The sequence below is a fragment of the Odocoileus virginianus genome, unplaced genomic scaffold (genome assembly GCF_023699985.2).
Source record: "Odocoileus virginianus isolate 20LAN1187 ecotype Illinois unplaced genomic scaffold, Ovbor_1.2 Unplaced_Scaffold_2, whole genome shotgun sequence".
NCBI classification, from domain to species: domain Eukaryota; kingdom Metazoa; phylum Chordata; class Mammalia; order Artiodactyla; family Cervidae; genus Odocoileus; species Odocoileus virginianus.
Genome location: NW_027224264.1, coordinates 4,972,619 through 4,997,719, shown reverse-complemented (window position 1 = coordinate 4,997,719; position 25,101 = coordinate 4,972,619). Strand labels below are relative to the sequence as shown.

Genomic DNA, 25,101 nt, shown 5'->3' with positions numbered 1-25,101 from the left:
TTGGAAAACAAAGTTGCTATGCTAATTGCAAAAACAAATGAAATGAAAACAGATAGATGCCAAATCTAACTGTAGCATTTCTGTGTTGATTTTGGCTTTTATCATGAAACACAAATGTAATTTTTCCCCATTCCTAAATATTGAAGAAGATACATTCATGTTTGAATGATAAGGGATTAAAAATTAGTCTCTAAGTATTATTCTGCTCAACAACTAAATATGTTACAATCCTTAGCATTAAAATTGGGAGAGGTAGGATTTTAACTTCTGTAATAAAACAACTGGGGCAAGAAGGTGAAAATGTAACAAAGGAATATATTCCAGGAAAACATTTGCTACCTAGAGACACTATCAGAAACTACTCCACCCTAAAAAATTCAAGGAGCTTTTCTTACTTTTAATCATGGTATCATTTATTGAACTAGGGCTACAAATTCAGTCACTGTGACTCAAATTTTAAGGTGAATATAATTTCAGAAGTAAAAAGATACAAAATAGCTATGCATTCAAAATCCCCAGAATTTTTGGGACAATTGACTGTCTTTGGAAACAAAATCATATGCCAATGAGGCAGAGCTTAGAAGTCCTCCCTTTTCTTTTGTAATAGAGAATTGAAAATATTTACATTAGGACATTTTAAAATCCATATGCTTTGGCATGCTGCTGCTGGTGCTGTCACTTCAGTTGGACTCCGACTCTGCGACCCTGGACTGTAGCCCACCAGGCTCCTCTGTCCATGGGATTCTCCAGGCAAGAATAATGGAGTGGGTTGTTATGCCCTCCTCCAGGGTATCTTCCCAACCCAGGGATCTTAACCTGCGTCTCTTATGTCTACTGCATTGGCAGGCAGGTTCTTTACCACTAGCACCAATTATTACTACTTTAACATGTTGATCTGACTCTGTAGGAGTAAGTCCCGGTAAGTTAGTGAACGGGAAAGTCTGTTGATAACGCTTCATTTCCTTAAAAGTGTTAGAGTATAGCTGATCTTTCACAATTTACTGATTTGAGTTTGAAATGTAAATGTGTGTAGGGGTGTTGCATTCTCTTTCAGCGAGCTGTGTTGAAACTTACTGGTGCTGGTGTTTTTATATTTAGTACAGGGCTGTTTGAAACTTGTTTCTTTGCTTTTTTTTTTTTTTGCTCAGCTACCCTTCTTCCTTCACATATTTGCTGAGAGCTTCTGGGGTTTTTAAAAGTACTCCCCCTAGCTGTTTATCTTTTATCAGAACTTGCCACCTGTCACCTTTACCAACTGTAAGCCACAGGACTAAATTCTAGACCATACAGTAAGGGTATTAATCTCCCATTAATGTTTATGACTCTTTACTGCAGATCGCTGAATTGCCTCAGTAAGCAGAAAGAACTGCTTGCTGATGAGAGAAAGCTGACTTTTGCCACCATAGCAACCCTTGTTAACTACTTTGCCCCTCACTTAAAAAACTCCTCGCTAGGGTGGAAAATGTTTTTATTTAATGGCTTAAAGTTACTCAGTAACCCAGTCCAGAAGCTTTCAGCTCTTTTTTCAGCTCTTTTTAGACCTTATCTTCAAGGGCTTTTGTCTTTTGTTCTTCTGGAAATTTCCATTAATGATACAGCAGAATATTTGTGGATTTCTTTGTTCCTAGGGTTCTCTAGATAGTCTTAACATTCATTATCCTTCTTTCAAAAGTGGCCAGTCTAAAGAGATCAGGAACTAATTTTATTTTCAGAATTTTATAGCGTAAGCTAGCTATACCATACGTTTTATCCAGAATACCCAGTGTCTTATATTAGGATTTTTTTTTACTAGGATCGTGCACATCGTATTGGTCAGAAGAAGCCAGTACGTGTGTTTCGTCTCATCACCGACAACACTGTTGAAGAAAGGATTGTTGAAAGAGCTGAGATAAAACTGAGACTGGATTCAATTGTCATACAACAAGGTATTTATATGTGTAAACTTACTTAGATGTTTCTTTGGGAAAACACATGCAGTTTTCTTCAAAGGAGATTACTTTTAATGATAGTTGACCAAAATCTGCAATCTTAGAGAAGAAAGTCAAATTAAAAAAAAAAATCCCCATTTTGAAACCTTGTGTTCAGTATATGGGGTAGGTAGTTGAACCTCTCTAGCTTATAGTTGAATGTCAATGGCATGTCTTTTGAAGTACTTGATATTATGTAGCAGATAAAAGTTTGGCTTAAAAAATTTAAATTATGTATTAGAGGGTGTCTTTTCATACAGAGAAATTTGATCTGAGAATTGAAGCTTGAACATGAAAAAATGTTTTTGTTCTCCTGTGTTTTGAGTGAATTTTATAGAAGGAAATTCATATTGAAATGGAAGGTATGGTAGAAGAAAAACTTGCAGGGTTATTCATTTAAAAAACTACTTCAAAGTTCACTAATTTTCTGCTGTAAAGCTTTACTTATGGTTAAATGTGTGCTTAGTCACTCAGTCGTGTCCGACTCTTGTGACCCCATAGACTGTAGCCTGCCAGGCTCCTCTGTCCTTGGGATTCTCCAGGCAAGAATACTGGAGTGGATTGCCATTTCCTTCTTCAGGGTATCTTCCAGACACAGGAATTGAACCCAGGTCTCCTGCATTGTAGGCAGACTCATGGTTAAATGTAGTAGTGTCTGACTAGAACTATTATGCTATGCTTTCTCTGAAATATCATTGAATATATACAATTTTTATTTTTATTATTAGGAAGACTCATTGACCAACAGTCTAACAAGATGGCAAAAGAGGAAATGTTGCAAATGATACGTCATGGAGCCACCCATGTTTTTGCTTCTAAAGAAAGTGAGCTGACAGATGAAGACATTACAACTCTTCTAGAAAGAGGGGAAAAGAAGGTAGGTTAAAATGGCTTTTTGTTTTCCGGATCGATTGCTTTAAATCGACATACTTCAGCATAATTATTGTATTGTATTGTTGCAAATGCATGTTTCAGAGAACATGTTACATGTTCTCTGTAAGAATTTGTAGATTTATATCTAGGGATAATTTAGTATTTTTTATTTTTTTAGTTTAATTTTTGGTGAGAAAGACTAAGAGTCAGAGTTTAAAATCAAGTGACGTTATACCTCATACTTATAATATTGGTATTTACTGTACTTAAGGGCCAAGTAAATTTCTTATTTAATCACTTCTATCAGGACTGCATTTTACGACCTTTCTTTTTGCATGGGATTAGAAATTATCTTGGAGAAGGAAATGGCAACCCACTCCAGTATTCTTGCCTAGAGAATTCCGTGGACAGAGAAGCCTGGTGAGCTGCTGTCCATAGGGTTGCACATAGTCGGACACGACTGAAACAGTCCACCAGGCTCCTCTGTCCACGGAATTCTCTAGGCAAGAATACTGGAGTGGGTCGCCATGTCCTTCTCCATTCTGTCTCTGACTTATTTCATTTAGCATAATAGCCTCAAGGTCCATCCATCCTGTCTCAAATGGCAGGATTTCTTTCTCTTTAACAGCTGAATAATATTCCATTGTATTCATATACACCACATTTTCTTTATCTATTCATCCATCGATGGACATTTAGGTTGTATTCCTGTCTTGGCCATTGTAAATAGTGCTGCAACAAACATGGGGGTAAAGGTATCTTTTCGAATTAATGAGTTCATTTCCTTCAAATAAATACCCTGAAGTGGAGTTTAGAATTGCTGGATCATATGGTAGCTCTATTTTTAATTTTTAGAGGAAACTTCATACTGTTTACCATGGTGGCTGTACTAGTAGCAGTAGTGCACAAGGGTTCCTCTTTTTCCACATCCTCACCAGCACTTGCTATTTCTTGTCTTTTTGATAATAGCTATTCTAACAGGTATGAGATGCTATCTCCTTGTGGCTTTGACTTGCATTTCCCTGGCAATTATTGATATTGAGCACCTTTTCAGGTATCTGAGGTTGGATTTTGAGCAATCTTATATTATTATGTTTCATATTAGTGTGCAGATGTGTTGTTTAGTCCAAGTTTGCCTTTGTTTTAGCATTACCATGTGTCCCATTAAAATTATGCAGCAGAAATTATAATAGGGCTATATTTTCAATGATGAAAGATTTTAGAGAAAGCCTTAGTGAGAGCACTTAAGAAGAACCATTGAAATATTTAAAATACTTGGGGTAAATTAAATTTATATTCAAGTTTGATGTTAGCATTGCATTATTACCTTGTAAATGAACAGATTTTATATTTCATATCAATAATTGCCTTTAAAAAGACAGAGAATTCACAGATTTTTGTAAGTAATTCAGTGATAATTTTCTGATTTCAATGCATTCAACTTTAGACCGCAGAGATGAATGAACGCTTGCAGAAAATGGGAGAGTCTTCTCTGAGAAATTTTAGAATGGACATTGAACAAAGTTTGTACAAGTTTGAAGGAGAAGATTATAGAGAAAAACAGAAGGTAACTTTTTACTGTCAACCGTTAGATTCTCAGATTAGCATTTCTTCCCATAACAATTAAATATTTAACAAAACACTGGCATTTACCTGTTACAATACTCTTCGATAGAGTGAAAGTTATGTAGGTCAAAATGATCTTATCCACGGGCTATTTTTAATATATTTTGCTGGTTGTTTATTGTTATTATTATTACCACTATCACTATCATCATTATCATTCTTGCTGTTGCTGCTATTACTGTACCACTACTTTGGTTTTTGAGGAGTAGTATAGGATTTTGGTTGAGTTCCTGGATTCTGAAGCTGAAATCATAACTCTATTACTAATTAAGTGACTTAAAAATTTTTTTTTAGTTGAAGTATAGTTGATTTACAATGTTGTGTTAGTTTCAGGTATACAGAAAAACAATTCAGTTATATGTGCACCTATTTTTTTTTCCAGATTTCTTTCCCTTATAGGTTATTACAAAATATTGAGTATAGTTCCCTGTGCTATACAGTAGGTCCTTGTTGGTTATCTATTTTATATATAGTAGTGTGTATATGTTAATCCCAAACTCCTAATTTATCCCTCCCCCCCTTTCCCCTTTGGTAACCATAATCAAGTGACTTTAGATCATCAGTGTTTTCACCAATCAAATGGAGGTTGTAGTAATTACATTTTAGAGCGATTAGAACAAAATGTGCAGTATTTAGTATTAATTACATTAGTAATAATATTATTGTTGACATATAGTTGGTTAAATTCTGGAAGGACTTTGTTACAGGTGGTCTCATAAAATAATGCCTTGTAATATACTTCATAGGCCACAAAGTTCCCTTGAAAAAATGGGAATTTTGTTTATTTTCTCTGTTTAAACTGAAATTATGGCTGTACTTTTTAAAACTTTTAATATTAAAATGGCTTTAGACTTTATTGCAAAAAATAGTACAGAGTCCACATGTATCCTTCACTCAGCTTCCCATGTTAACAATTTACCTAATCATATTACAATGATCAAGTATAGAAAGTTAACCTTTTCCCCCAGTACCCTAGTATCCTTTCCCTGTTCCAGGGTTTACAATCCAGGATCCCACTTTGCAGTTTCTAAAAACAGTTTTATTTTTAAGAGCAGTTTTAGGTTCATAGCAAAAAGGAGTGGAAAATACAAAGAGTTCCCATATTCTATCTGCCCCCCTCCGAGAGCTTCCTACACTATCAACCTACACTATCAACATCTCATTGAACATCTGTTGAACCTACATTGACATATCATTATCATGCAAAGGCCATCATTTACATTAGGGTTCACTTTTGGAATTGTACGGTCTATGGATTTGGATAAATTTATAAATGATTGATATCCACCATTATAATATCATCCAGGATGGTTTCATTGCCCTAAAAACCCTCTGTGTGCTGCCTAGTAATCCCACCTTCCCCTCAGCTCCTGACAACAGTTGATCTTTGTACTATTGCCATAGTTTTGCCCTTTCCAGAATATTATATTGTTGGAATCATACAGTATGTAGCCTTTTCTGCTTGGCTTCTTTCACTTAGTAATATGTATTTAAAGTTTCTTTGTGTCTTTTCATGACTTGATGGCTCATTTCTTTGTAGTGCTAAGATCCATTTCTGATGTACTACAGTTTATTTATGCATTTATCTACTGAAGGACATCTTGATTGCTTCCAAGTTTTGGCAATTATGAATAAAGCTGCCATAAACATTCATGTGCAGGTTTTTGTGGGGATATAGATTTTCAACTCTTTTGGGTAAATCCCAAGGAGCACAATTGTTGGATTGTATGGTAGTGGTGGTGGTTTAGTTGCTAAGTCATGTCTGACTCTTGCGACCCCATGGACTGTAGCCCACTAGGCTCCTCTGTCCATGGGATTTCCCAGGCAAGAATACTGGAGTGGGTTGCCATTTCCTTTTCCAGGGGATCTTCCCAACCCAGGGATAGAACCCAGGTCTCCTGCATTGCAGGTGGATTCTTTACCAACTGAGCCACCAGGGAAGCCCCGATTGTATGGTAAGAATATTTAATTTTGTAAGAAACTGACAACCTGTCTTCCAAAATGGTCATACTGTTTACATTCTCATGGGCAGTGAACGGGGCTTCCCAGGTGGCACAGTGGTGAAGAATCTACCTGCCAGTGCAGGAGATGTAGGTTCCATACCTGGGACTCTACTGAGCAAGCATGCAGTGTAGTATTATATCTTTGTTTTAATTTGTATTTCACTGATGAATGATGTGGAACATATTTTCACTTGCTTATTTGCCATCTGTGTATTTCATTAGGGAGGTGTCTTTTCAGATCTTTTGCCCATTTAAAAATCGGATTGGTTATTTTCTTATTGTTGAGTTTTAAGAGTTCTTTGTATATTTTGGATAACAGTCTTTTATCAGCTGTCTTTTTCTTTTTTTTTAATAAGACAAGATTTATTTCTTCTCAGAGTTTACATGAAACATTGGTTGGTAGTCAGATAGGTCTTTTGCAAACACTTTCTCTCAGTCTGGCTTGTCTTCTCATTGCATTTCATTGCTGTGTCTCCTTGGTCTCTTCTAATCTGTGATAGTTCTCAGCCTTTCTTTATTTTTCATAACCTTGACACTTTTGAACAGCATTTTTCTGCTGTCTCGTAGTTTGTCTTTCACTTTGGGTTTTTGTTTTTTTTTCATGAAAGATTTTGTGTTTTTGGCAAGAATGCCTTGGAAGGGATGTTCTGTCTTTCTCAGTACGTCATACCAGGGAACATGATGTCACTATGTTGTGTTACTGGGGACATTAATCTTAGTCACTTTGTTGAGGTGACGTCTGCTGGATTTTTCCACTGTAGAGTTACCAATTTTCCCTTTGTAATTGATAAATATCTTGGTGGGGGGAGCTACTCCTCAAAGTTTTACACACTGATTTTGGCATCTCTTGGTGGAGTTTGCCTACAATGGTTATTGGGGCGTTTACCTAACGGTAATTTTGTATTTCCTTCATTCCATCTATATTTATTAATTGGGATTTTTCTGTAAGGAAAAGCTGTCCCTTCTCCCCATTTATTTCTATACTCATTTATTTATATCAGCATGGACTTAAGAATATTTTTTCAGTTATAATACAATTCTGTCATTTTAATTTTGTTACTCAAATTGTTCTATAAAGCTGTTATATTTTTTAACTGACAGAATGAATTTTTAAAATAAAAAAAGCTTATTCTTGGGTATTGATTTTATTGAAAAATGAGAGGTGAGTCATTTTAATTTGCATTGCAACTAGTGTGGTGATAATGCTTTGTTGCTACCATTATTCCTGGTTAGTTTTTAGTATCTTGACCAAAATCTATCTGGTTATTCCATCTCTAACTTTAATTGAGACCATTTATGGTTTACTCTGATAAGATGGAGGTGATAGCCTGCATGCACAGCGTAGGAACTGCCTTCCTAATAAGCTTTTTAGATCTCATTATGTGACTTTTTAAAAATTAATTTTGCAGTTATTCCTGTGGGCTTATTGGTTTTAAGAGTGTTTTTTAAAGTAGAAAATATTAAACAGTGAAGAGTCTAACCATCACTGGTGCATCTTTATCTACATTCTTAGGGAAAAATTAGGCTTGATAAAATATTTGTCATTTCTAATATAACAAGTTTTCCTGTGCTTCTAAGCAAAAATGATGTGCAGATAACAAAAAATTTTAATAACAATTATAATGACATACTTTTTTATATACTTTTATAATTAAATGATTAAATCAGAATTTATCTGAATATTCTGAGTTGAGATTATATTTTATTATGTGTTTCCTTATTTTTTAGATAGGTTCTTAAAATAGGTTCATACTGTCCTTTGAAAAGAATTGAAAACTTGTAAGAATGTTGTTCATACATATCATGGAAATTGCACAGTAAGGGAGATTTTCATATAAGATTTGCTGAACTAGTTGCATTGGTTCATAACCATACTTGATGAATTAAGTCACAGTGTCTGACATTGATTCTGAATAAATTGACCTAAATAAGTTTGTATTAATGTACTCTTATCTAAAACTAATTTAGCATATTTGTTCTGTTTTTGAAAGTTCAGGAATTGGCCTTTAATACTTGTTTCAAATTTGAGTACCTAGACCTTCACACATGTATAGGTTAAATGGCCAGATACATTACTTTTAGAAAGTCATTATTATTGATTTATTTTAACCCCAATTGAGACAAATAAAATATTAGTTATTGAAAAATGTCTTTTCCATTACTGTCATCTCACATTAGCCCATCTGAGGGGAAAAACAAAACAACTCATTTCACTGTTGTGAGTATTTCTCATTTTACATAAACTCACATTATTCTATCCATCTGTTATGAACTTACAGAGTTAAAAGAGACATTTAGTCTAACAAAGAACTATTTTTTTCTGTCTCACAGATGTTTCCATATGTGGATGCCGCCATTTTATTTGACTTTATCCTTTACTTCTTTAGACACTGAGAATTTGTAGATTTCTAACCATTCTAGTCATCTTAGTTAATGTATTAGCTTAAAAAATACTTAAAATGTGTTATACACTCTTAAAACTCAGCCTGTAGATGTGGTCAAATAGAGTGGGACCATTAACTGTAGATTAGTGGCCAGTTTTATGTAAAAGCACTAGGCTAGGTAGTGTGAAATCAAGAAAAATATCTGAGCTAGAAAACCATACCTCAGACTCTAGAACTTCATTTTGTCACTTTTGTATATTGACTTTTAAATAACTTTTTCTAGCTGATATCAGAGTAAAGTTTTGTAATGCTACCAAATCATTGTCTACCAAATGCTACTAAATCACCCCACTTTGGATGTTTAATAATAGCTTACATTTAGCTCTTGGCAGTTACCTAATGCTTTCACATATATGGTCCATGTAATCCTCAGGTAGGTATTATTATTATTACCATTTTACAGATGGAAAAAATAATTTCTTCAAAGTTACACAGTTGATAAAGTGGCAGAACCTGTTTCAAATTCAAGTCTTTCTGATTCCACTGGCTTGTCTCACAACTACCTTACTAAGAGGTCTCATTTTAAAATTTCTCTTGATTTGAAGGTATATGTGGCTGTCATGTTGATATTCAGTATTTCATGCTTTTCAACTGTTTTCTAATTCATACACTTAACAGAGTTACCAGAACCAATGTTAGTCTTCCTCCAGTATTAAGTCACTATTTATTTTGACATAAAATATTAACCAGATTGTACAAATTCTCAATTACTAATAAGGAAGAGCTAAGCTTCACACATACTTAAAAAAAAAAAAACCAAAACCATCCTTGCACCTAAAATTGCTATATAGAACGAGGTTTTGGAATTTGGGATGTATAGCTGTGACTTAAAAACACTTTTTGTTTTGAAGTATAGTTGATTTACAATATTGTGTTAGTTTCAAGTGTACAGCATAGTGATTTAGTTATTTTTCCAGATTCTTTTGGGGTGCATGTATCTCTTCCAGTGAGAGTTTTACAAATCAAGTTTTGATTCTTCTTAATGCTTTGGTTTTCTCACACTTCTACAGCCTTGATGTACTGGATATTTATAAAACAATTTGGAGTAATTAAACTCTGCATTCTTGTTTTTGTGTACAGCTTGGAATGGTGGAATGGATTGAACCTCCCAAACGAGAACGCAAAGCAAACTACGCTGTGGATGCCTACTTCAGAGAGGCTTTACGTGTTAGTGAGCCGAAGGTTCCAAAGGTAAAGCAGTGTGAGGCCAGGTTTCATGTCCTATGGCAGAATTCTCTTGTAGCATGGTCTCTGATTCAGATTTACTTATATTAGTGCTAAATCTTAGCCTCTAAAAAAATAACAATACAGAAAAGTACTTGATATGCCCCAGCCTTATGAATGGATTCCATTGTATTTATTTTTCTACATATAAAAGAAATAAGAAAAGATAAGTTCACTTCATGAACTGAAAACAAATATGTGTGTAATGCATTTTTTTTCCCCACAGGCTCCACGACCTCCAAAACAGCCAAATGTTCAGGATTTTCAATTTTTCCCACCACGTTTATTTGAGCTCCTTGAAAAGGAAATTCTTTATTATAGGAAGACAGTAGGCTATAAGGTAATTTTTCAGTTTTTTAGATTAGCATAATATAATCTTTTAAGCTAATGTAATGTATTAAGCTAGACTAGAAAGTGTTCCATTTTAATGTGAGAGAACCTAAGAGTAAATAAATATAGTGGTGCTTTTAAAATCAAAGAGAAGGTTTTACTAGAAGTAAAGCATCAAACTACCCAGTCACCAGTGAGATCATCACAAAATGAGATTAATGGAGAATTATCTACTATTTCAAAAATATTTAAAAATATTAAAATTTCATTTTATTTAAATAATGCTAGTGTTTATGTGCTCAAAGAATATGTAGAATAAGCAATAGGTATGTATTTAGATAGAAGTGAATGTATGGTAGATGATAAGAAATTTTTGATTGTTTTCCTCAAAATGACCAAGAAATAGTATTTTCATGTTGATTGTTCATAGATTGATAGAAGCCCCGTTAGTGGTTAATAGATTATGTTCACTTAGGTGTTAAAATAATGATAATGATAGTGAATTGTGGAATTTAAAAATGATCTTTTGGAATTCAAATTTCTTATTTATATAGGTAGATAGGAACCTATTGATAGTGAGTGAAATTTAAAGTTTGTGATACTAAAGCTATCACATTGAGAGATTAAGCATTCCAGGCTATTTCTGTATGTTGAAATTGGCTTCCTAGTGAATGGAAAGAGATGACCAAGGGTATAATAATTGATAGTATGAACAAAATTATGCAGATACTAACACTCATATAATTTTATGAAGATTTTTGTTTTATGAATTGAAAGCTGTGTTTTAAAATTTATTGTGAATCTTTGTCACAAGTGGAACTATGACCAATCATTTTGATTAGTAGCTGTCATGTGCCTAGAAGAGCTCCATATATGTGTATATATATATATACATATATATATGTGTGTATATATATATATAAGATATTTAGTTAGTTCATATTTTGGAACTGAATGACTCTCTGGAATGTTTCTACTATGTGTCCAGAGTTGGAGCACTGTCTTTTGAAATAGAACAAAAAAGTTTTGCTTGCTGTTTATGTACCAAAGTTTAGATATATTTAAATAGGGATAAGAAACTTAAGGTGAATGTGAGTGGAAATGTATATATAAATAGGAACAAGAAACTTAGGGTGAATATAAATGTAAACATTTATAAATAAAGTGGTTAGTTATAATCTGGTTAGGGAAATGTGATTAAATTTGAATGTATTTAACCAACAGGACTGGATAAAATCCTTCTTAGGAAGTTGTAGAAGAGTAAAGTACTCGCGGTTGAACATCAGATCAGGTATAAAACCAGCTTCAAAGAAAGTGAAAACAGCGATACGTTCGAAGAAACAGGGAAATTATAGGTTCAAAATGTAAAATAAAAATAGTAAAATTAATAAAGTAGTGAATAAGATTTCATGAGGTAAGCATATATATACATGATCCCACTAGGGATTATTAAACATTTTAGATCATTATTTTCTGTTACTTTTATTGACTGTTATTAGTGAGACTTGAAAGGAGAATCAAATTGAAATGTTAGACCTCAGTAATCAACCAAATATCTGTGTAGAACATCTTATAATTGAATAATGCTTTACCACTTCATTTGATTTCTAAGAAATGCTATGAGATAGGTGTTGTTTTCACCTCTATATAATAGGTGAGGAAACCAGTTCGGAGAGGTTAAATGACTTGTTCAAGGTCAGGTAGCTAACAGAGTTGCCAAAGGTGCTGGTCTCAAACACAGGTCCTAAGCATTCAAATGCTATGCTCCTACCACTCAGACATTCGGGGCTATTTCTGCATGTGACATAACTCTGCTTCTTTCTGCAGCCCTAAATAAGGACTGTGTTTACAGTGGTTTGACATGGGAGGTGAGCCAAGTGGTAGTCAAGTAGCAGCAATAAAAAAATCACCTCTGCTAATATAGCTGCTTATATTCCTTCTTTGGAGATACTGAAATTCTGTTCCCTGTGATAATATAGTGCCCACCACATTCTCACCACAGCTCTGGTTTTAATGTAAACAGGGACTGTCACTACAGGCAATTCTGGTTAGGGGTTGGGGGTCTTACATGAACAGTTGAGCAGTGGCCAGCTGGAAGGAGATGGAGGAGAGAGGAAACTTTACAAGAGAGAGGAATGAAAGTACAACTTTTAAAGGGTGATAGGGAGGAAGATGTGAGAAGAGAGGAAAGGGATGAGTGATGAAAAGGAAGATGGCGTGGAATCCATGCTATGGCACCTTCCTGTGTTCTGTTCTTTACCTCCTGGAGAGAGGTGACAAGAAAGGGAGTGTGAGTGAAAGGAGGGCTGTTTTTCATTTGATACATATTCATCGAGTGCTCCCCTGTGCCAGATTCTGTGCCAAGCTCTGAGGATAAACTGGTGAATAAGACAAGGGGGTTCCTCACACATGGTACTTACATTTTAACGGGGGACACAGACATTACGCTGAAAGCACAAAGTAGTGACTTTATTTGGTTTCATTGCTTACAAAGGGTGCTACGAGGGAGCATAACATGGATATCTAATGTGGACTGGGAGTTCAGGGAGGTGGTCTCTAAGGATCAGCATTTAAGTTGAGATCAGAGAGATGCATAGGAATTGGCCAAGTGAAGTATGGAAGAGGATCACTAGGTTGGGGAGCCACAGATACAGAGGTGTTGTAGGAAGGAAGAGTGTCCCTTTAGAAACTGAAAGAAGGCCAGTGTTGCTAGGGAGTGGTGAGAAGGAGAATGATTGATGAGTGGGTTGAGTTGGATCATGTGGAGCATTGAACATTAATTATAGGTCATATTAATTAGGTGAAACTTTAGAGCAAAAGAAAGCCTTTGAGATGTTTATTTAAGGCAGAGGGGTAGGTGGGCGATGGAATAATAACAGCAGATACTTATTTAGTCCTTACTTGTGTTGCTTACTCTCCTCAGTTGTTTAAAATGATTAGCTCATCCTTCTCAGAAGAGCCCTGAAACTACATACCTATTTTACGGTTGGGGAAACTGAGGCATAGAGAGGTTGAGTAATTGGCCTTGAGTAATTTGCTCAAGGTCAAACCACTTATAAGAGGTAGAGTATGATCAGCTTTACATTTTTAAAAACCACTCTGGCTGCAACAGAGAATGGTGAGTTTCTCCAGGGAAACCAGCCAGGAAGCTGCCACAGTGTGAAGATGAAAAGATGGAGGTGGCTGGGAGTGTGGTGGTGGGTTGGAGGTGGAAGGAGAATGATCCCTTGGCACTCCACTCCTAGTCCCAAGCTCTCCTCAGCCCCATCCCGGATTGCCTTTGTATTGTCTTAAGACTTCCCTTGGTCCTCCATATGCATACTTAGCTGAGGATTTACAAGACAAAGAAGAAAATATCCTGGATGTTGGTTCTTTCTGAACCTTGTCTCTTCCATTCTTTACCAGGGGCTACAGACCTGAGCTAAGGTGGGTGCTTTAATTGGGTGGGTCTTGTGTTTGAGTACGGTTGTCCCTCAGTATCTGCGGGGCATCGGTTCCAGAAGCCCCCACAGGTACCACAATCCGTGGATGCTCAAGTCTCTTAAATAAAATGGCGTAGGATTTGCATGTAACCTATGCAAATGTGTCCATATATTTTACATCATGTTTGTATTACTTACATTACCTAATCCAATGTAATTGCTATGCAAATAGGTTTAAATACAATGTGAATGCTATGTAAATAGTTACCTGCATGCAACCAAAGCCAATTCACGTTTTACTCTTTGGAACTTTTTGGAATTTTTTTTTCCCGAATATTTTTTTATCTGAGGTTGCTTGAATCCACGGATGCAGAACCCACAGATACAGAGGGCCGACTGTATGGACAGATGAGCATGGCATGTTAATCATCTGCAAAAGCTTCCTGTTAAGGACGATGTGGTATTGATAAGTGTTGGGCATATCTTCTCAAGGATATCTAGCATTGATTTTTTTTCCTCCTACTAAACCTCCAGAAAACTCAACCCGAGCCACAAAAGTGAACGGAGCAATAGTTTGTTCTCAGATAAACGGGACCGTTGTGTTGAGTTTCCTGATATTCTGTACATAGTTAAGCTCTCAAAAAGGGACTCCTCTCCCCCTTTTTGCTTAAATGATTGTTAGCCCAGGGATTAGAGGTTCTGTGTGAAGCTGGGGTCACTGTGGTGCATGGTTCCATTTTGCCCATTTTGAGTCCCCACAGTCATATTCTTTAGTGACTTGGGGTGGAGCTAGTGAGGGACTCAGTAGGTTTGAAGCAGTTGGTAAATAGCATTTTTCTCCAGGGCCTGCTTATTTGCATTTTTATTTCCTGTTGTGTTTTTTCCGTTCCATACTCGGCATGACAAAGTCACAGCAGTATTGTTGATAATAAGATCTGGAATTGAAGAGTTTTGTTTTATTTGAAGCTGAGAGAAGTAGTTGTTTTGCTCTCACCGCTTGGTGGAGAGCTGTGTATCATGTGCCTGTTTTCCCTGCTGTCTAAGTTTTGACCTTGTTGCAAGTTAGACATATTCAGAAGCTTCATTGCTCTTGTGTAAAGGAGTTACCCTAATGCTTTTAATTACTTGTTCACTAAAATCTTTGTGTTGGAAGAAGGTGACTGAATTGAAATTTCAATTGCAGAATTTTAAAAATCCAGAGTATCCTGAAGTCCCATGGAGTCTAAAGACCTGCAGTGAAAGAGTTTTGCCGTAGTAGAAGCTGAAGAAGGCTGTAGAACATTCTAACATATATCTTCAGTAAAACAATTCTTTAGAAGTGGATGTAAACATTTGACAAATGCAGGAAGTTCTATGATCTTTGTGAGTTTTGGTAATGTGTCATTGTGGGCCACCTGTTTTGTTGTGGTAGCACTAAAATACGTGAGTTGATTTCAGGTCACTACTTTCATTTTGTGTGTTGTCACATTTAATTCTGTACTCCATATTTCTATGAAATGCTTGCTGAAACTCCTAAGAAACATGACCCTCCAAAAAGTTTTTCACTTTTCCATGGAACATAGCTCTTAATCACAAATTCCTTGCAGTCTGACTAGAAATCTAAATAATAATTGAGCTGTTTTCTTGAAAGATAACTTCTTGTATGTTAAGTGTTGCTGGGGACCATCAGTGAGATATATACAATATGATTACTTGAGATACTATCTAGGTATCTGTTTAGTCTATTGGCCTATAATTTGTCTATTTAATTCTTTTATAGCACTTTGAGATCAAGGGGAGCTTAATGCTCATAAAACCTCATGAGGTGAAAAATGAATACCTTTTAAAAATAATAAATATTAAGAAGTAGATTATTTGTAGGAGAGACAGGAATTTAGGAATTTTGAGTCATTTCTAATTAAAAAATTCTAACAGCTATTTTTGAGTAATTTTTAGAATTAAAATAGTAAATGTAAAATTAAATGTCATTCTCAAGTTTTGCTGTATTAAAAACAGGAGCAGTGGATCCTAAAATCTAATGGATATAATGTAATATTCTGATTTTGCCTTTATTAAAATTCAAGGGGTGAATTTTTAGTGTTGGGGAATATCTACATAGGAATAAGCAGTTTATTTTGTGTTGGTGTATAATCCATTTTCTATCATAAAAATGAGGTATTTGTGAAATTTTTTGTTAAAGTAAGGGTTTTTGGGTATGCAAAGTTCAAAGCTATTTGGTAGAGCAATATCTTAAGATTAAATAGGTTTTCCTCAATTAAAATTAAAATTTGAGGCCAAAGTAACTTCACCAGCAATTTAAGGGGGTCTGTTAAACTTTTAAAGCTGTGTCTGTAATTTTTTCAACATTTTATTATGAAAAAATTTCAAATATAGAAAAATGTTGAAATAATTATACAGTGAACACCACATATATTCTCCAATTTACATCTTACTATATTTGCTTTATCACCTATTTAACCATTTCTCCAGCTTTCTATCAAATGAATATCCTTATTTTTTAATGCATTTCCCAGTTGCAGACATATTTCACCCAAAAGCACTTCAATATGCATATTATTAGCCAGAGTTCAATATTTATTTGATTTTTAAGATAAAATTTATATACACTGAAATATATAAATCTTGTGTATCACTTGATGAATTTTGACAAATGGTATGCCCACATAACTGATGTCCCTACAAAAATGTAGAACATTACTGTCACCCCAGAAAGTGCATCTTTCCAGTCAATTCCCAAACCCACTCCCCAGACAGACTCACTGTTCTGATATTATTTTCCTCTGTAGATCAGGTTTTTTGTTCTGGAGTTTCACAGAAATGGAATCGTATAATATTTGTAAGGCTTCTTTCACTTAGCATAATGTTTTTGAGATTCATCCATGTTGTCTCATTATCAATGGTTCATTCCTTTTTATTGCCGAGTACTATTCCATTGTAAGGAAATAGCACAGTTTGCTTATCTAGTCTCTTGTTGACGGACATCTGGACTGTTTTCTGGATTTTGGCTCTTGTAAGTAAAGCTATTGTAAGCATTCTCCTAAAAGTCTTTGTGATAGTTCAGAGTGAAATTGCTGGTGTGCTGGTAATCTAACAGTGGAATTTAGCTATTGAAAAAAGTTACGTTAAACCATGCATATAACTGAACTATACTTCATTTTTAATTTACAGCTTCCTTTTCATTTCCATTTGCTATCATCCTAGGTCAGGTAATCATACCTCATTTCTAGACTAGTTTAGCTGGTTCTCTTGCCTCTAGTCGCTTCCCTACTTCAGTCCATCCAGCACAAGGTTTACAGGTGATATAACACTACTCCCTTGTAATCTCCAGTGGCTTGCTGTTGCCTACTGTGTGGTTTGAGAAGGCCTTCTAATTCCGTCTCCACCTGGCCTTGTTTCTTATCCCTTCTCAACATAAACTCTATATTTGCTCCTTCTGGTTTTTGCCTTCACTGTTTTTGCTTTACTGCTCCAGCCTAGAGTATTCTTCCTCTCTTTTCCATCTCCCCAGATCTTTAGAATTCTTAGAGTACAGCTCAGAATTCCACAACTAGGTTGTGAGCTCCTTGTAGGCAAGGACCATGTTGGCTACTTTTTATATTCCAGTGAACACCTGTCATAGTGCTATGGATAAAATAGACAGTCAGTACTTACTAATTTGATTGTCTCATACTGATGATTATAAATGAATCTGTTTTTTCAGTATTTCTTTAAGACTTTTACTTTTGGCCACACCATGCATGTGGAATCTTAGTTCCCTGACCAGGGATCAAACTTGTGCCCCTGCATTGGAAGCACAGAGTTTTAACCACTGGACCATCAGGGAAGTCCTTCAGTATTGGTTTTTAATTGCCCAGTTAGTAGGTTTCATATTTAAACAACTACTGGATACAATAGTTTTTTAAAACATTTAAGTTACAATCCTGTGGTTGAAACGCTATGAAATATGTATAACGATTAGAGAGATATACCCTAATATGCATTTATAATTACATCACAGTAAAACTGTGACTATTTGATACCCTTGGAGGATGAGTCATTTATGATGTGCATTCCAAACAGTGGAAGGCTTACCATCAATCCTCTTCTTGCCATATTTAATGGAATGCTATAAATAATGTACTATATATGTTATATACCTGCCCTCCTAAATCAATGTGCTGCATTGTCACTGCAGATGCACTTAAAAATGATGTGAGGCTTTGCGCTGAGTAACTTAGTTTATCACTCCATACAGTGAATGCTGCTCCATACTGCTGAACTGTACGGGTTGTCTGTGTTCATGGGGCCACACGGAGGCCCCTGGGGCTACAGTTTTGAGATACAGATGACTGGCTGACTGCTTGCTTCCTTGTAGAGCTGAGCTTCTGTCCTCAGTCTTTTGAACTTGAGCTCTCTTCTCAGTTGTCAGTGTATTGCAATTCTCTATACTATGCAGAGATGTATAGTATACACTACACTTTCTGTTGGTCACGGCTGCTGTAGTCTTTTTCCCTTGACTGCAGGCCCCATCGCAGCTGTTTGTGTGCTTTGCTTATCCCTTCCCTCTTATATATATATATATATATATAGTCTCTTTCTTTCTCTCTTTTTTTTTTTGCTTCTTCTTTATCTGTCAGTTCTTTCAGTCTTTGCATTTTATGTGAAGATGGTCTCTCTTTCCATACCCTGGCAGGCAGTAAAAGCACTCCTTTCTTTTTGCACGCTGAACTGATCAGAGCATTGGATGCAATCTTCAGGTGCATTGCCACTTCTATACCCTGGTCTATATTGCCAGGTGAATATGGACTCTTTCCGTATTACCAGACTTTTTGTTTCTGGGCTTGAGATTTTATTGTATAATGTTGGTGTTGGGGATAATGATATTATTACCATGTATTAACGATATCATAGGGATGTTTTTTTGTTCCACAGTATGATTAAATCTAGAATATAATGTGGCATTTAGCAATGGGTTTTTTTTTTTTAGCAATGGGTTTTTAACTATAAAATACCACATGGCACATTTAAGAACAATTTTACTTTGGTAATATCATGGTAGTAGAAATGTGGAGAGAATCGTGTGTCATGGTATGATAATTTACCGTTGAAATAACTCTACATATTGATACAAGTATGTACACCCCTAATTAATTTTTCTCAACAGTTTACTCATAATACATCTCTCGATCTTTAGGTCCCAAGGAATCCTGATATCCCAAATCCAGCTGTTGCTCAAAGAGAGGAACAAAAAAAGATTGATGGAGCTGAACCTCTTACACCAGAAGAGACTGAAGAAAAAGAAAAACTTCTCACACAAGTAAAATATTTTAAGCGATTGAAATACTTCTAGTCAACAAGTAGAAGAAAAGAAAATATAGATTACACTTACTTTTTATTGTATGGGCCTGGTACCCTGATCAGACACACCAGCACAGCACAGGGCCTTAGTGTAGACATACATTTAGATCAGCTGTCCCTATATTTTAATCCCTTACATAAAACAGTTTTGGAAATACTAAAAGATACATAAATGAAAAATATGTGTCAATTATTAGAAATAAGACATGCATTTTATCAATTATACTAAAGTCACTTAACCCACATATGAATCCTGATAGACAGTAATTACTAGCATATTCTTAAAAATTTATTTTATTGATTATGAGCTGTCCTCTGAAATTATACTCTACTAATCTTTTATTTATGGAATGGCTTCATAATTCTCAAAATGCTTCATATCCTTTCTTGAAAAGAACTTTAATACAATGGTGAGAAATTTCTGAAACTTTTAAAGATACTCATTGTATAGTTAAAAGTTAGTAATTATTAAATATTTAAATAATATTTATATTTAATAACAAATATAAACATTTTCATTTGAACAATATATTAATGCTTTCTGGTCATTGTTGCTTTAATGAGTTTTATGAGTGACATACTTCCAAAATAACCTGTAGAAGATAAAAAGAATTACAGTGCAAAAGATACTTGCAAAATAATAAATAAAAATGTGTTCTACCTTAGTATAGAAAATAGCCAGCAAGATTTATCATTCAACAAATTCTTTTGAGTGATATGCAAAGCCCAGTGCTAGGAAATTTTCCATATTAATTATTGAAAGTTCATTTTTATATTTATATCTTATTTATTATATAGATCTTTTCTTTGTTATAACATGTGATTTTATTGAATGAATTTTTACAAATTACATTCATAAGTTTCTGAGCCAAATGCCTGGAAGTCATAAAGTTCAGTTGGAAAATGTAATTGCAGCTGGCTAAATATTAGGACTTACCATAGAATAAAATAAAACATTTAAAAATTCATGTTTTATTTTCAAAATTTATTTCCTGAACACAAAAATAAAGTTATGGTCTTAGAATGTTCCTTGGCTGGCAGTATATTGTAAATGTACAACATATTGTGAATATACAGTCTCAACTGAGAAATTGCTTTTGTTTGTAATTAGAAACAGAATCAATTTTTTGCCTCTCTTAGTACTTGAAGTCATCTTTAGTCACTTTTCTTTACTGCCCTAAATAATTCTTTCAAAAAAATCACAGGAGTACAAAGGAACAAAATGTGGGGTAATCGGAAAACTTTATCAACTAGAGGTTAGGGATGGAGTTTTGCTTTGTTGAGGGTATCACATTTATGTGAGTTGGGACAGGAGGAGTGGAAGACAGAAATTTAGTCTTGTGACTTCAGAGACATGCTAATAAATACCAAAGAGACTGAAAACATTGATTGGTCAAACTGTTCTCTTTTAGGAAAGAAATCAAGTGGGCCCAATAACACCGTTTATAGAAATCCTATTTATGAATATAATTTTGAACAGAAATTATTTATTCATAGTAGTTTGGAATGATGTAAAGAGTTATAAAAGTTTTCTTCAGTCTTTTTTTCTTTATGTATTTTTTTTATTTAAAGCATCCACATTTTTTTCTTAATTTACATGGGAACACATCTGTGAAAAAAATGAAGTACTAGAATATCCAGGACTTCAGCATTTATATTAACATTTTTATTTTATGCATTTGTATTTTAATGTAGTAGGCATCTATAAAATATGGAGTTAAAACTATATAATATCTTGGAACTATAAATCAGTTTTTAGTACTTACAGGGAAATATATTCTCTTTATGATAGAAAAGTAGTTATTTTTGCAGTAACACTAACTCAACTTGATTCCAACATAAAAAAACCTGGGATTTTATAAGGAGAAAAATTTTAAGTCTTTTGACCTCTTTTTAATGTATTGTTGTATAGAGCTAAATAGAATAATATTTGGAGTTGTTAATTTAACCTCTATTGATGATGCTTGCTTTTTTGTTCACAGGGATTCACAAACTGGACTAAGCGAGATTTCAATCAGTTCATTAAAGCTAATGAGAAATATGGAAGAGATGACATTGATAATATAGCTCGAGAAGTGGAGGGCAAATCCCCTGAGGAGGTCATGGAGTATTCAGGTTTGTATATATAACTTCAAAAATGGTGTTTTACTTGTAACCTTACGCATTTCTTTGTGTCAGTTTAATTATACCTTTGTTCAGAGACCTTTAGACTTTTATGAATAAACTGTAGGTGAAAGTATAAAATATAATTGCATTTCTATGAAAAGATGATAAGACTTACAAAAACAAATTGCTGTTGTCCCTGCTAGTTAGCTAATAGAGCCAAGTATAGCACCGATAAAACAAGGGTTCTGGGCAAGTCAAGTCTAAGACTTCAGTTTCAGTGGATGGAATTAGTGTTTTTCTAGGTTGTCCTTAAAGTAGAGAATTCCTATCAGGTTCTTTTAGATCCTCAGACACTCTCAGGGTTCCAGTTTGCTCCAGGGAGGTTATATGAATTGCATTAACTCCAGGCAAGCTGGAGTAGATCTGAAAAGACTGCTTGAATAAATTTGTTGACAGGTCCTGGAATCAACTCCCTCTCTTACTCAGCTGTGTCTTTGGTCTTGACCAGAGCTAAATTATGTGCCAAAGCATATGGAGTGGATACTGATTTCCATGTCACAGTGCAGCCAACCTCAGGCTTCTGAAAAGAAATCTTATTAAAATAGACAAGTATGTGTAGTAAGTTTTCTTTATGTAGAACATAGGAAGTTTCTGAAGTCCAAATAGGTTGAGTTCTCAAATTTAGCCACTTCACTCTTTCACTTTTCACTTTCACGCATTGGAGAAGGAAATGGCAACCCACTCTAGTGTTCTTGCCTGGAGAATCCCAGGGATGGAGGAGCCTGGTAGGCTGCCGTCTATGGGGTCGCACAGAGTCGGACACGACTGAAGTGACTTAGAAGCAGCAGCAGCAGCTATATAGAACCTAGGACATTTTTCCCCATAGAAATGTTACAAAGTAGGTTTAGATTTCTGTGCTAGCCCCTCAAAGCCTACTTAGCCTAACAAGTGAAATTCTATATTTTTGCTGTGAAAAATAGTAGGGAGGAAACATTGAAATACTAATAAATATGCCAAAGATTAATACAGACTAGGAACAACTTCTAATTAATTTATTTTTTAACTTCTAATTTATTTATAGTGCTAGTGCTTGAATAAGTATGTGTAATTAGGGAGAAGATACTTTATTTTTCTTTTGGAAATGTGAAAGAGCCTTCTGGTGATTGCCAGGGACTTTAGAGGTGGATTATATTGAGTTGTTATTTCGTGTAGTATAACATCAAGTCTATGAATGTTCTTTACTTTGATATCAGGATAACATTACTACTGCTGTTAACATTTGCCACTTAAGTTTAGGGCATTTGGAGACTTAAAAAGGGGTAAAATAGAGGAGAGAGTTAAATTTTAGCCACAAGAGTTGAATGAAAATAGTGTAAAAAAAATATGTGCTGAGAAATTTTCTGAAGTAGAATTTTCTTCAAAAGATAGGAAGGGGACTAAGCATCAATGTGTATGAAGTTGCAAGAAAAAAAAAGTTGATTAAAGAAGATATTATGTCAGATATTCCTTCAAATTGACACCAGGCCAGGTAGGATGACTAACTCAGGACAGTTTGATTGGGGCTGTGCTAGAGGATATAATGTTCAAATAAAAACATAGCTTAAATCAATATCTGTAGTACCTTTTGAAATTCTAGTCATCTGAGATGGATAATCAAAAACTTCATAATAGGGATGTCCCTGGTGGTCCAGTGGCTAAGACTCCACTCTCCCAATGCAGGGGGCCTGGGTTCAATCCCTGGTCAGGGAACTAGATCCCGCATGCTGCAACTAAGATAGAATATCCCACTTACCACGACTAAGACCTAGTGCAGCCAAATAAATAAAAAATAAATAAAGTAGAAAAAAAGCTTCATAATATTTCATGAAAGGGAAATTGCTAACCTAAAATCTTCTTGTTGAGGTCTTACTTTTAAATGAAAAGAGTTATTGAATATCGCTCATTTATTACACCTTAAGAGTATTTAATAATTGAACATATATATATATATATATATATATATATACACACACACATACACACACATGTGAAAGTGAAAGTGAAGTCACTCAGTCATGTCCAACTCTTTGCGGCCCCATGGACTGTAGCCTATCAGGCTCCTCCGTCCATGGGATTTTCCAGGCAAGAGTACTGGAGTGGGCTGCCATTTCCTCCTCCAGGGGATCTTCCCAAGGGACCCAGGGACCGAACCTGGGTCTCCTGCATTGCAGACAGACACTTTACCATCTGAGCCTGTGTATATGCATATATATGTGTGTGTGTGTGTATATATATATATGTCTATATATACTGATAAATCTGAATCTTAAGTATAAACAGTATAAGTTCACTGTATCATTTCCTGCTAAGTCTTCATTCTATAGTTCCTTGGATTCATTTATGTAAGATGACAGAATTGTGAAATAATAACTCTTGTTTTTTTCAGCTGTGTTTTGGGAGCGTTGCAATGAATTACAGGACATTGAGAAAATTATGGCTCAAATTGAACGTGGAGAAGCAAGAATTCAACGAAGGATTAGTATCAAGAAAGCCCTGGATGCTAAAGTACTATATTTCCTAATTGTCAAATTACCAATAGATTGTTTCAATTGATGATTAAATGGTGGTTGGCTTTGACTTATTATTACTGCACATTTAGTTAGAAGCACTATTCTGTTTAAATCTATAGATTGCAAGATACAAGGCTCCATTTCATCAGTTACGTATTCAGTATGGAACTAGCAAAGGAAAGAACTATACTGAGGAAGAAGATAGATTCCTGATATGTATGTTACACAAAATGGGCTTTGATAGAGAAAACGTGTATGAAGAATTGAGGCAGTGTGTTCGGAATGCTCCTCAGTTTAGATTTGACTGGTTTATCAAGTCTAGAACTGCCATGGTATGTATTCCTTTCTTGCTTATTTCCTCCTACTTTTTATTTTGAAAAATTTCAAACGTCACATATCCTTCACTTAGATTCTGTAATTGTTGACATTTGCCACATTGGCTTTCTCTTCTTACTAGTGTATGCGTATGTGTATATATATGTATATGTGTGTGTGTATATACTTACATACATAGAATCTATCTATACAAATAGAATCTATATATTATACTCAGGAATTCAGAAACAGCTATATTCAGAAATCTAGATCTGTATTTTCTATTTATTAATATACAGATCTATGTTTCTGAACCATTTGAAAGTAGGTCACAGACAACATGTGTTCACCTCTAAATACTTCAGTATTTATCTCCTAAGAATAAGTGTTTATCTCTTAAATAAAAATATTTTCCTCCATGAGCACAATACCATCATCCTACCTGAAAATGTTAACATTGATTCAGTAGTATCATCTAGTATACAGTCCATGTACAAAATTTTCCACTTGTCCCCAAAGTATCTCTCACAGCTGTTGTTTTAAATTGATGAGCCAGTCACAGTTCACATATCGCATTTGGTTGAGTCTCTTTAGTCTCTTCAATCTACAACTTTTGTTTTTTACAACAGTGACTTTTGTAAGGTACCCAGGCTCACTTTGTAGAATGCCCAATATGTATCTCATTGTTTGCTCACAGTTAGATTTAGGTTAAGCATTTTTGGCAACAGCCTGCCTAAGTGAAGTGTATTATATCACATCAGGAGGCTCATTATGTCAGGTTGTCACACTCTTGGTGATGGTGAGTTTGATTACCGGGTTTATTGGTGGCCATCAGAGCTCTCCACTGTAAAGGTAGTTTCCCCTTTGTATTGAGGCAGGTGATATTTGAGACTGTGTGAATAACT

General features: G+C 34.9%; 1 protein-coding gene across 6 annotated transcripts in view; it reads left to right on the top strand.

Moving 5' to 3' along the window:
• Positions 1–25,101, top strand: part of SMARCA1 (SNF2 related chromatin remodeling ATPase 1) — a 68,640-nt gene that overhangs the window by 29,544 nt on the left and 13,995 nt on the right. For all 6 annotated transcript variants that reach the window (XM_020889682.2, XM_020889681.2, XM_020889680.2 and 3 more), the window contains 9 exons: positions 1,793–1,925; positions 2,696–2,844; positions 4,288–4,407; positions 9,994–10,104; positions 10,364–10,477; positions 19,063–19,185; positions 21,209–21,341; positions 23,758–23,876; positions 24,001–24,213. In XM_020889682.2, coding sequence (XP_020745341.2) covers positions 1,793–1,925; positions 2,696–2,844; positions 4,288–4,407; positions 9,994–10,104; positions 10,364–10,477; positions 19,063–19,185; positions 21,209–21,341; positions 23,758–23,876; positions 24,001–24,213 — 1,215 coding nt within the window. The remainder of the gene's footprint in view (positions 1–1,792; positions 1,926–2,695; positions 2,845–4,287; positions 4,408–9,993; positions 10,105–10,363; positions 10,478–19,062; positions 19,186–21,208; positions 21,342–23,757; positions 23,877–24,000; positions 24,214–25,101) is intronic.